Genomic DNA, 12,356 nt, shown 5'->3' on the forward strand with positions numbered 1-12,356 from the left:
GGCTGTCTTTCCTGTCGTTCCCACTCTTCTTGTCTCCTGTCTGCTGGTCTCAAGCGTGTTCTCCCTCTGCCCTGGGCTCTTCTCTGAGCTGGCTGGGGCCACACAGGGGGAGGCAGCCCTGGCCGCAGGCCCCAGGGCTCAGCTCTGGTTCTCCTGGGCTGGGCTCTGGGGAGGGGGCTTATGACAGAGGAGGTGCTTTGAATGCCAAGTTCTCTCTTTCTATAATTATGTCCCCTGGTGGGGCCTGAAGCTCCAGAGGAGGAGGGGCTCTCTGGGGGATAGAGAAGGGGAAGACAGACCAAGAGGAGGTATTGGGGTGAGGACGGGGTCCGGCCAGCATTGCAGTGGGAAGGAGACAGAGAGAGTCCTCACTTGCTTGTCCCTGAGCTCACGTTCCCCCGACGTGGAGGACCAGATGGCCCTGGCCAGGTGCCTAGCGTTCAAGGCCGGAAGGGCCGTCTTGGCGTGGGGGCCTCTGGGAATAACACACGAGCTTTAGTGAATGTTGGTGCTGGTGAGGCTGTGCGTGCGAGTGCACACGGGGACACTCGGGAGTCTGCTGTGACCGCGGGGGTGTGTCTGGGAGGGGTCCATGCGTGTGCTCGTGCGCACACTGGGTGTGACGGATGTAGCCACCGGGGCTCCAGTGACAGAGCCGAAAGCCTTTGTGTCTCGGGATGAGTTTGGATACGTCGACGTGTGTGAGCTTGTGGTCGTGAGGACGTCCCCACTGCTCTGTGGCTGTTGTACCCATGTGTCTGTGTTACAGGGAGCAGGTTGCTGGGTGTGTGGCGGGGGCTGGGGGTCTTGTGTGTTGACAGCGAGTCGGGGCGAGGGAGGGTACATACGTCTGTTTGCATGTCTGTGTGTGTCCTCGTGGGCACGTCCATATCCGTGCATGCAGGCTGTGTGTGTGTGTGTGTGTGTGTGTGTACATCCAGGCTCTTGTGGTCAGCAGCGTCCCTTCCCTTGGGAATCCCCTGGAGTCTTTCTCCCCATCAGGAAGGGCCCAGTTATCTGCAGTCTTCTTCCTACTGCCGAGGGGGTGGCCACACGCTGGAGGAGCCCTGGGGATAGCTTCTCATTCTGCTCGGCCCCTGGTGATTTTTTTTTTTTTTTACCAAGCATAGCGACCCCCTTCATTCACCTCCCCCTAGGAGGAACAACCAAAATCACCGTAATTGTGGCCCGTCCTCTGCACTGGTCTGGACCGGCCATGGCTATGGTGTGGCCTCCACGGACTTCTACCCAAGCAGAACCATGGGGAGGGCACATGGCCTTCCTTGTGCAGCAGGCCTGCTCTGGGCTTCCTTGGTGTGGAGATTCCTGGGGTGTGTTTCATTCTCCCTCACCCCTCCCTGCCTCTCTCCCTCCCTCCCTTCCTTCCTTCCCGCATCAAGGGGGTGGGGTACACATGTGGGAAGGAATGAATGATTTTGACAATGGAGAGACCCAAGATCATTGCTCTCCATGAGCATAGACGTGGAGTTGAGCTGAGATGGGGGCTTTGGGCCTGTGTCCCCCCAGAAGACCTCAGTCCCCACTGTCTCCTCTGACCTGAACATCTCTTCTGTCTCTTGTATGGCCAGAATCCCCAGCCCTGTCTGGCCCTCCAGCCTCATGCCATTCTTCCCCGGGGCATTTCCAGGCTAAATGCCTGCTTCTCGGCCACTCTTCTGAACCCCTGGGTCTTTTGCAACGTTGGGGGAAGAGCCCCGGTCTTATCAGAGCGGGTTCTGGAGGCTGAGCGGAGACATTGCCTCTGGAACCGAAGCTCCCAGCACCAACAAAGACTGTTGTTTCTTCACTCGTGTGTTCCACCAGCATTTGCTCAGCATCAACAACCACTGTAATAAAAGTTAAGTCGTTATGAGGCACTCGGTCTGGGACAGGCCCTGTGCCCGGTGCTGAGGATCCAGCGTATAGAAGTCCCATCTTTGGTTCTCTTTGTTCCTTCTGTCCTAGTAGAGTGCTTTGCAACATAGTATTTGCAACTTTGCTCGTTTGTTCAACAGATGCTTCCCAAGCAGGGAGTCTCTGCTGGCGGTGGGACCTCACAGGTGGACGAAACACATCCTGGGCCTCTGGGTGCTCGTGGTGCAGTGGGGGGAGCAAACAAGTCAATTAGACACAACAAATCCGTGTGCTGATGAACTAGATGCTTAAGCATAAGCTCGGGGGCCTGGGGAGGCCCCGAACTCATCCCTGGGTGGGAAGTGGAGGCTTCTCAGCAGAGGTGACATTTAAACGGAGTCTTCAAGGATAGAAAGGGTATACTCCGAGTGGAGGACACAGCGTGGGCAAAGGCCTGGAGGTGGGACCCTCGAGGGGAGCTGCAGATGTGCTTGGAGTCATGGTGGGAGCTGAGACACTGAGCCCCCTGGTGGTTCATCCTGGCTGCATCGTTGAGGGTTGGGCCTGAGCGTTCAGCCAAGAAGTCCAAAGTCCTGCTCCCTTTTCCAGGGGTGGAGGGAGGCCCCATCGTCCCGGAGTTGAAGTGGTCTTCAAAAAGCTTGGATATTTTGGATTCCAGTACCACCCTGTCCCCTTCATAAAAACCCACAGCCACCAACCTTCCCCCACATAGGCAATACTGCCCCTGTCCACAGGGGCCTGCTTTCACAACCACCCAGCCAGGCTTACTGTTGAGAATGAGCTCCACTCTTTCGACCCTGAATGGGTCTTCAAGAAGCTCTGAAGCTTCTGATGATCTCCATTTTCCTGCTCCCACCCCATCAGGGCAGCTGGTCTCAGCTTCCTGTGCGTGGAAGCCAGCTGTAGGATCACTGCGGCCATGTGTGCCTAGGGCAAATGAGGAATTCCTCAGTTACTTCTAACACTAGGATTGGCAGGAGCAGTATCCCCTGCTCTGCCACAGGGTCCTTAGGGCGGGTAAAGAGATGGAGTAGTTGGATGAGTGGAAAGATAGATGTATGGTTGGATAGGTGGATGGGTGGGTGGATGGTTAGAGAGAGAAGATAAGTAGATGGATGTAGGGGAAGACAGACAGATGAACAGCAGATGGATGGGTAGATGGAGGGTGGATGAATGAACGGGTGGATGGGTAGGTGTGTATAAGTAGATGGATGATAAGATAGGTAGGTGGATTGATGGGTAGACAAATGGCTCTGTGTGTGTGTGTGTGTGTGCGCGCGCACGCATGTAGTTGGATAGGTGGGTAGACAGTGGGTAGGTAGATGGATGGATGATGGAGAAATGGATGGATGGGTAGCTAGGGGATGCATAGATGGATTTGAGCATGCTCCAAGCAGGGCAGCCCCCTTCAACTTCTTTTCCATGGTCATACTGTGTGCTCTCACCTTGGGATGGTGATTCCCATCATGGCAATTTCCCCACATCTAACAGAGGACAGCTCCCTTAGAATCTAGCCCAGTCCCCATCCCCAGGCTGGAGAGCTGGATTCCGAGGCAGGTGGGAATTGGATGGCTCAGCGAGACCTGGGAGGGGACCAGAGCCATTCTGGAAAGTCTTGAGCCAGGACCTCCAGGCACTTTTGCTTTATGTTCTTTTCTACCTCCTGACTATCTAATTCCTTTCTTTTTTGGCTTCCAAACAGAAAAAGACATACCAGTGCATCAAGTGCCAGATGACCTTTGAGAACGAGAGAGAGATCCAAATCCATGTTGCCAACCACATGATTGGTAAGAGAGCGTTTCCTCCCACCCATGCTGGGGCCACTCATCGGGGTCTGAAATTTGTGGTTCCGATCATCATTTCACTGCTTTTAGGGTGAAAGATGGAGTCACAACTGCTGTTTCAGAGACATTTCAAATGGGAGTAAAGTGTAAGAGCTGAGCACTTTCTCCATCCAGCCTTCTTGTCGCAGCTCCACTCACATTACAATCAAACTTTTGACAATCTCTTCCATTTCCCAGCATAAATTTCCCTCCATTTCTGAAACGAAGTGCTTTCCAGTTGTCAAGCACTCAGGGGCAATTATGCCTCAATTTCGTATGTCATGACATTGAATAGATTTAACTGCTCACATTTCCCCGCTAAACGTGGTGAATTCCTCAGGCACATTGTCAAAACAGAGTGCTTACAAAGTTATTTCAGTGCTTTTCCTATTCCCCTTCAAGTAGTTTTGGACTTTGGAAAAATCAGCCTTTCCAGAAGGGGGACTTGGAAAGCGCCATAGTGTTCCCTCTTGGCCTGAGGTACGGAGGGAAGGTGTGTGCTTTGCGTGGATGGGTGTGGTCTCCCTGGCGGTTGGGGATGCCCTCAGTGGAAGAGGGAGTGCGGCTGGATTTCCAGTGAGCGTGGGGGCTTGGCCCTGGGGGATGGAGGACTTGGCGGTGAGTGCTTTGGGCGCTTCTGGAATCCTGGTGCCTTGGGTCTCCAGTGGAAGGATGATCGCCGTCTCCAAGACCCCTGCAGTCTGAGCAGTGAGGCTTCAGGTGTGGGTTGAGCATCCTGACCCTTCACTTCCTCTAATAACTTTCCATTATAGTCTTAAAAACAGCCATGCCGACCGAGAACTGTTTTACAAAACCCTTAATCGCATACATTCGAAGAGATCCATTAACCGTGCAACTCGGTGAACTCTCATGAACCGGGCACACCTGTGTAAGCAACAGCCCAGCGAGGAAGCAGAGCATTTTCGCATCCCTCCTGAGCCCTCTGGGCCCTCCCCCGCCCCCAACGAAATGTTGTCACCATCCTGATGTCGAATGGCATAGGGCTTTTTGGGCCCATTTTGCACCGGATGTAAATGAGATTGTATGGTCTCTGCTCGTTGGTGTCTGGCGGCTTTGGGTCATTCACGTTCGAGCCCGTAGTTTGCACATCGCCCCTTCTCATGGGTGTGTACTATTCCGTCATGTGAACACTTCATTTATCTTGTCTGTCGACTCTTGCTGGGCTTCTTGGTCATTTCCGTGTTGGAGTTGTTTCAGATCATGTGCTGCTGTGGACCTTCTCGTGTGTGGATTTTGGTGAACAGGTGCATGCGGTTTGAATGGGAAGATCGGTAGGGCTGGACTTGGCGGATCATAGGATACCAGTAGGTCACCTTCAGTAGATACAGATGGACAGATTTCCAAGGCACTTGTGTGAAACTACCGTCCCACCAGTGATGCAGGACAATTGCTCACGTCTGGGCCACCATCCATGTTTTCCGCAAAAGGAGCGATTGCTAAGGTCCTTCTTCAGTGAAATTGTGCTCACGGTGGGGATGGTCCCTGGTCCCCCCCAGCGGCAGCCGTGGCACACTCGGTGGGTTTGGGTGTCCAGTGTCCTGGTGACTCTAAGTAGTTCCCCTGAAGGTGTGGACCCCGACCATGTGTGGGTTGGGGCTCGCCCGGTGGTGAGGGGAGCGGGGGCGCTGAGGAGGGGCAGGTAAGGCCCCAGGAGTTCAGCCTGACAGGGAGATTGGTGGCTTTTCAATTTCTTCTGTTTGAAAGCCCCCTGCTGAAGTAGAAGAAGGAAACTACCCTGTCAGTCACCGGCTGCTGAGAGCGCTTTCATGGGAGTGTCAAGGAGGTAAAGATGAAGATATCTAGAAATGTTTGCTTTTGTAGCAGGTGTTAATGTGTGTGCCTGTTTGTGAGCACGAAGGGCGAGAGCCTGGCTAATTGGACCACATGGTTTCAAAGGTGCTTCCCCCACCCACCCACCCCTTCCACCTTTCCTTCTGTGCAGAACCTGGAAGCCATGTGTCCTCAGGTGGAAGGCGAGGGGGTTGCTCCTAACTGGAGAGATGGGCTGGGCGTTGGGAAAGTGGGGCTGGAGGGGCACCCGGAACTGGGTGCGAGCTGGGTGCCGGGCTCCCGAGGGAGGCGGTCCCGTCTGGGGGCTGGGCAGCGCCCCTCACCCCAGCCTGCTCCGCCGTGCTGTGACCCGGCCTCGTTCCCAGGATACACAGGGAGCAGGCAGCAAGGAGCTGCTGGTCTCAGAGCCTGAGAGTCCGAGTGAGACTTTCATGCATTGCAGAAAGCGTCACCACGCCGCGTCCCCATGCAGCGTGGGCTGGGGGCCCCATGTGAGCCATGTCTCTGGTGGCAGGGTGCGGTCTTTTGCTCTAACCTGCCCTCCCCACCTGCCGGCCCTGCCCTGGCCTCATCAACTCCATTTATCAAAGAACTCTGACTGAGCACTTCTTGCATGCAGAGTGCTGGGGTGGTCTCAGGTGATCCAGGGAGAAGGGGACCCGGTCCCTGCCCTCAGAGACCTTATGGCACCCCGTAGGAGACACCATGGCACACACATCATGCCGGGAAGGGAGGTGTCACTCTGGTGACGACGCTGAGCCCCACCACATGCCAGGTACCCTAGGTGGGTGCTCTCCTCCGTCTCATCGAGCAGCTTCAGTGATGTATCCAAGTTCTTCCAGAGATGAAGCAGCAGAACCAGGGTCTGAATTAGGCTGGGCTCTCTCCACTGTGTGTGGCTCCCTGCCAGGGTCTGTGGTGGGAAGGACCCAGTGCTGCCCGCAGGGGAAGCTGACGGCATCTGGCGTCCAGGTACACACAGTGCCGGGAGGTTGATGCTCCTGGAACGAGGACTGCTAGATCCAAAGAGGTCCGTCAGAAAGGCCTGGGTGTTGAAGGCAGAAGAGGAGTTTTCTCTGTGGCAGGGCCCATCACTGGCAGAGGGCGCAGCTTTGACAAGGAAGGCCAGTCACCGGAGAACAACAGCCTCGGAGGGCTCAGCAGAAGCAGGTCCTCGCGGGATGCACTGTTAGATGGAGGAGACGGGGAGCAGTGTCTGTGGGAGGACTGTGGGGTGAGCCAGGCTCAGAGGCAGGAGCAGAGGAGGGAGTTTGGGGGGCTGGAGGAGCCTGACCTCGCTGGGATGGAGGCCTCTCATGTGGGAGCATTGTGGGCATTAGGGTGGGGAGGTAGATTGGGGCCAGGCCACAGAGGGCCTTGAATGCCAAGTTAAGGGGTTTGGGTTTGGACTCGACCCTGCAGGCTGGGGTCCAAATCTTGGGTCCCTTGGCTGATGTTTTTTTGGTTGCTCTTGAAAAACCAGAAGAGGGGGCTGCCAGGGCCCTGAGTTCCCATATGGTGCAGCTGACAGGAGTGCGGTGGCAGCTGGGATCGCGTGTTCCCGGGCACCACAGTCCCCACCCATCCCTATTGTATTTTAGGGGCTGCTTTGCTCATTTGTGTCCCCAGCCTGGTCCCCGTGGGCACCTGAATGTGCAACCTTGGGCTTAGGCACTAGGGAGCCATTGAAGGTTTGGGAGCAGAGTATGGCCTGGACGTAGCTGAGTACTTGAGGGAGATGAATCCGGCTGCAGTGTTGAGGGGGAAGCAGATAGAAAGGAACAGAGATCCACCTGGCCTGGTCCAGAGGTGGGGGGAATGAGACCAGGAGCGAAGAGAGAGGTTGGTGATAGAACCGATATTTGGTTTGTGCGGTGTACCTATTGGCCCTGGTGGCTTGGGGAAGGTGGCAGGGGCAATGGTTGGGGATAGGAATGGAAGAGTAGTGGGCCCAAGAGCCCCAGCTGGGGCTGGCTCCGAAGTCCCAGTAAATCTGTTGGGGCCCAGTGTCCCTGTGGACAGCTTCCCCTGCTAAATGGCCCGAGGCCAGAGTGGATGCCTGCAGCTGGTTGGGGGCAAAAGCCCCCCTTAGCAGCACCAAGGGGACTTGGCGGGTAGAAGTCGCACTGTTCAGCTTGACGGCCTTCTCATAAATGTGGGGCGCAGGGGGTCTGAGGCTGGCCTCCCCAGGGATCCGGACTGCTGGAGCCCTCCCCTGGGGGATGCTCAACTGGCCTTTTCATAGCGGGGGGCCTCTTCGTGGCTCTGCAGCCTCCAGACCCTGGGAGTTATGATGACTCAGGGACGCTTCTCCTTGGGAACATTTTCCCAGAACCCTCTCCTGGCTGCTGTTGGCCAGGGAGTGATTTGGAGCTGATAGAAAGGCAAGGGTTTTTTGAGACCTTTTCAGCAGCAGGGTTGCCTTTGAAATCCCCCCTCCCCACAGGGAACGAGGCCCCCTTCTCTGGGCTTCCCCCAGCTTTTGAAATGGTTTTAGACACCCCCTTCCCCAGCAGGCACATCAAAAACTTGGAGCGGTCCACAGCCCTGTTCGGTGGCCTCCCGCAGGGATGACGTGGCCCCACCCAGCTGCCCTTGCCCCCCATCCACTGCCTCCACATCTGGAAGGAGGGCCCCCTCCTCGCCCCCGAAATGTCTCTGCATGAGGCCTGCCTTGGGCTTCCTGGGCCCCCTTCCAGTGGCTGGAGCAGCAAGGGGGGGCGCGTGTCTTCCTCTGCGTGTTGAACATGTAGGCACCTGAGGCCTCAGACCCCAAAGAAGCTGATTTGCCAGGATTGCGCCTGCCTGTTTCTCAACGGCCCGTGGATGTTTCTCCTCTCGGTTCCTGCGGGGCGTGGCTGGATAAGGGGTCTGAGAACTTGTCCTTGAAATAACGGACTTGCTCTGACCCAGGTCGGCCCTAAGGGAGTGACTCAGCCTCTGGGCCCTGGTGTCTTTACCCAGGGCTTCACAGGCCCCTGGGGGGAGCCCCGAGGAGGGTCAGGGCTGGGAAGGGACAGTCCTCAGGGAACCTTGACAGGAACGTTCACCCTCTATGTCCTTGGAAAGTGGCTGCAGACTCTGGCAGGCAGCCAGCCAGGCCAGAGTCAGACTTGGCCCAGGGGGGCATTAGGCATTCTGGGGATGTTGTTTTCCTGGTCACATCAGCCCCATTCCCTGGGTGCCTCTGAGGGCGAAGCTTTGCTGTCGGGGGTGAAGAAATTGAGGGCACCTGGAAAATCAGCCTCTCCCACCCCCTGCTTTAACATCCTGCCCCCCTGTCACATGTTGGGCTGGTGGTCCTTGTCTGTTGTCCCCTCCATAGCCCTTCCCTCGCTCGCTGTGGCAGGATGGGCCGTGGTCCACATGGAGGGTGTGTGTGTGTATGGGGGGGCCTCTGTCTTCTAAGTCTCTAAGAAGCACATCCCTAGAGGCACATTGAAATCCCCACTCTTTCTGTGGCTGCTTGCATGCCCAGGACCCGTGCTGAAGGCCTGGCCTGCAGCATTTGGGAGGGGATGGAAGGTCTGGTGTGGAAATCAGTCTCGGCCTCCCACCAGGGAAATACAAAACCCCTCAGATATAACTGAAGAGGAAAACACATGAAAAGGACAAGGAGAAGGGGTTCCTCTGTACTCTCTACCGCAAACACATGTTGCTGAACGGGGCTGTGTTAGGCGCTTCCATGGTGTTTTTGATTCAGGGAATGCTGGACCTAAAACATCTGTCTACCCGTAAGACGTGATGAAACCGTCTCCCTGTCCCCCCAGAGATTACATTTCAAGTTCTGGAACTGCTATTTCAGAATAACAAGCCTGTATAGACAGCGTATCATCCCATTCTTTTTACATTTTTTAATTTTAATTTTTCCAAAATCCCCTTAGCAGCCCCTAAGGATGAGAGGAGTCAGTGTCCCTGACTTTGAGCCTCATTGGTTGGTTTGAGGAAGCTGTTGATCAAGCACTTTGGTTTATGAAGGACCCATCAATTCTGGATTTTAAAATAGTGGAAATGTTCTTGTTTTCATAGATTTCTTCTTCTTCTTCTTTTTTTTTTTTTAAGAGGGGGAAAGGCCTCTGTAGGTGGGGTTTCCTCTAATAATAACCTCAGTTCAGTAAACATGATTGAGATCTTTGGAGGAGCTCAGTGAGGAACCTCTCCTTTCATTCAACTGGGGAGATAATAACCTCAAAGGAAAAGTTCTATGTAATGTCACAAGTGTGAGATACGGAAGCTCAAACGATAGGCATGTTGCCGAATCTGGGCATTCAGGAAAACTTCCTGGAGGAGGTGACACCTAAGAAGATGGGCAGTAAGGTGGAAGGGGTGTTCCAGGCAGAGAAAACAGCAGAAGCCAGTTCATGGAGAAGAGGCCCATGTAGTATGTGGGGGAAATCACAGACAAAGCAGTGTCACTTCAGGAAAAAATCATGAGACAGGAGGTGGGCGGATCACAGAGACAGTGCAGCGGGGTCGGTGAGAGAAGATGAGGGTGTTGGTTAGGAGGGTGTGGGTTTGAGAAACATTTAAGAGGCAAAACCAGCAGGATTGGGCAAAATTGAATGGGTGTGGGAAGGGGAGAAGTTAGGAATGACTTCAGGGTCTCATGGGACCAAGTTTTGGGTGACAGGTAGAAGATGCTACTGTGCCCGAAGAAGAGCTGGTTGTTGCAGGGCTGGCAAAGATGGCCCTAATAATGACCTTGCAGGTGAGGCTGCCTGAGTCCCGGGCCCAGGCAGCAATACCTGCATGCCCGCTGTCACACTCACCCCTACAACTGATGAGGGGTCACTGTTATTTTTCCTCTCTTGGACGTGGGGAGCTCACGGGGCTCGTCTGTTGTCAGTAAGTTGCAGAGGGGGGATTGGAATTCAGGAACTCATGAAAACGGAGTTCAGTTTTCATGTAACTGAAAAGTCCCAGGATTCCTTGGGGAAGAGGCTTCTGGAATCCTCTGAACTCCGACACCTGAACACTCATCATACTCGAGGGGCTTGAGTTTGTGTGTGATCTGACCTTGCACAAGATGCTCACGGGCGATCCGCGTGCTGCTGTCTGGCTGGCGGTCGCCCACATGGGCCGAGGGCTCAGGAGAGAGGCCTGGGCTGGAGAAGGGGTCTGGAAGCATCCGCTGATATGCTGAAGGCAGCTGGGAGGAGCATGGTGTCATCGGCAACGAGAGAGCCGAGTACTTCCGGGCAGCACTGCAAAAGGCCGCGGAGAGGCCCACAGCAGGGAGGCTGAAGAGGGTCTGCTGGACTGTCCTGGGCAAGAGCAGGGTCAATGGAATCGGATGGAGGAGGGAGCTGGGGGCTACGGGGGAGACCAGCAGTGTCGTGTTGCCTTGCCAGGTTCCAGGCTGGGAAGGGAGGGGGAGAGGCAGGAGCTGCTGGGGTCCGAGGGTCCCAGGAAGCTTTTGCATTTTTAAGAGGGAGACACCAGAGTGTGCTTCTAGGCTACGGGGAGGGCATCACTGGGGAGAGGAGGAGGAAGGTCGGAGAGGAGCTAGGGATGGTGCCAGTCCTGGACAGGCAGGGACCGGGGCCCCGGCACCCGCCCACAAGCATGGCCTTCTCTTCTTGCTTTTCGTTGCCATGGACATGGTGGCTTGTCCTGCTGGACAGACTTTCCTGAGTGCCCTTTTTGGTCATTTGGCTGCTTGGGAGCCGCTGATGCATGGGCAGTGTCTCTTGCATCTGCTTCTGGCTGAGCCTTACTGGAGTGAGGGCAGAAAACAAGGGTCCCGTGGTCTGTGGTGGCCCCGGGGCTCGACCCCTCTGCCCTGAGCTTCCAGTGGGGTGCCAGAGCCGTACCCTGGACCCCTTCCTCAAGTGTTTCTTGGGCCCAGTGGGGAGGGAGGGGGAGACCTCCTCTCCCAAGGGGGTCGGTGTGGCCCTCACTGGCCGATCAGTTCATAGGTCCCTGCCCGCTCTGGCTTCCAGCTCCTCTGCCTGGGGAGCGGGGGTGGGGAGAAGGGAGGTGGTTCCCCAAAGACACACAAGTGCGCTGGGAGCCTGAGTTGGAGTAAGAATCCAGAATCACTGATGGGAGCATTTTCTAAACAAAGACTCCTTTAGGAAGTGACTGATTTTAATTTATCCAGTAGAGTTTAAAAAAAAAAATTTTTTTTTATTTAAATTCAATGTAGTTAACATACAGGGTGTTATTAGTTTCAGGAGTAGAATTCAGTGATTCATCAGTTGCATATAATACCCAGTACTCATTACATGGAGTGCCCTTAATGCCCATCACCCCATTACCCCATCCCCCTAGCCTCCAGTAGAGCTTTATTAAGCGCCAACTGTTTACTCCATCTGCTGTAGCTATGAATATTAATGTGAAATAGAATATGCAGGTGGGCGCATGCGCACGCACACACACACACACACACACTCAGAATGTAGAACTCTACAGTCAGTCACAGCGGTTAAGAGCACTCCCAGCTCATGGTTGTGTCACTTCACGGCTAACAAAGCTATCTGCCTCTGTATGCTTCAGCTCCTCATCTATAAAATCACCCCACCCTAATGGTATACAGCAGTTTAAGCAGGACTCGTTCAGCGGCAAGTCAGACCCAGCTCATACTGACTAACGCATATAAAAGAGAATTATTGGTTCATGTAACTGGAAAGTCCCAGGATTCCTTGGGTAAGAGGCTTCAGGCATGGCTGGATCCAGATCTCTCTCTCTTCTCTCAGCTCTGCCTCCTCTTTGTCGCTTTCATTCCCTGGTGCATGATGACAACCTCTTGGTCTAGCAGTCCCAGCAGAGAGGGGCATATGCTTCCTCATTAGTGGAAAAGGTCTCAGGACCAAGACTCGCTGTCTCAGGAGGGTCCTGAAGCTA

General features: G+C 54.9%; 1 protein-coding gene across 4 annotated transcripts in view; it reads left to right on the top strand.

Annotated features, from left to right (window-relative positions):
* Positions 1-12,356, top strand: part of ZNF423 (zinc finger protein 423) — a 338,493-nt gene that overhangs the window by 198,961 nt on the left and 127,176 nt on the right. For all 4 annotated transcript variants that reach the window (XM_054511334.2, XM_054511335.2, XM_045891151.3 and 1 more), the window contains one exon: positions 3,578-3,662. In XM_054511334.2, coding sequence (XP_054367309.1) covers positions 3,578-3,662 — 85 coding nt within the window. The remainder of the gene's footprint in view (positions 1-3,577; positions 3,663-12,356) is intronic.

The sequence above is a fragment of the Mirounga angustirostris genome, unplaced genomic scaffold, assembly GCF_029215605.1.
Source record: "Mirounga angustirostris isolate CCGP_5_RB_7025 unplaced genomic scaffold, mMirAng1.0.hap1 SCAF_16, whole genome shotgun sequence".
NCBI classification, from domain to species: Eukaryota; Metazoa; Chordata; class Mammalia; order Carnivora; family Phocidae; genus Mirounga; species Mirounga angustirostris.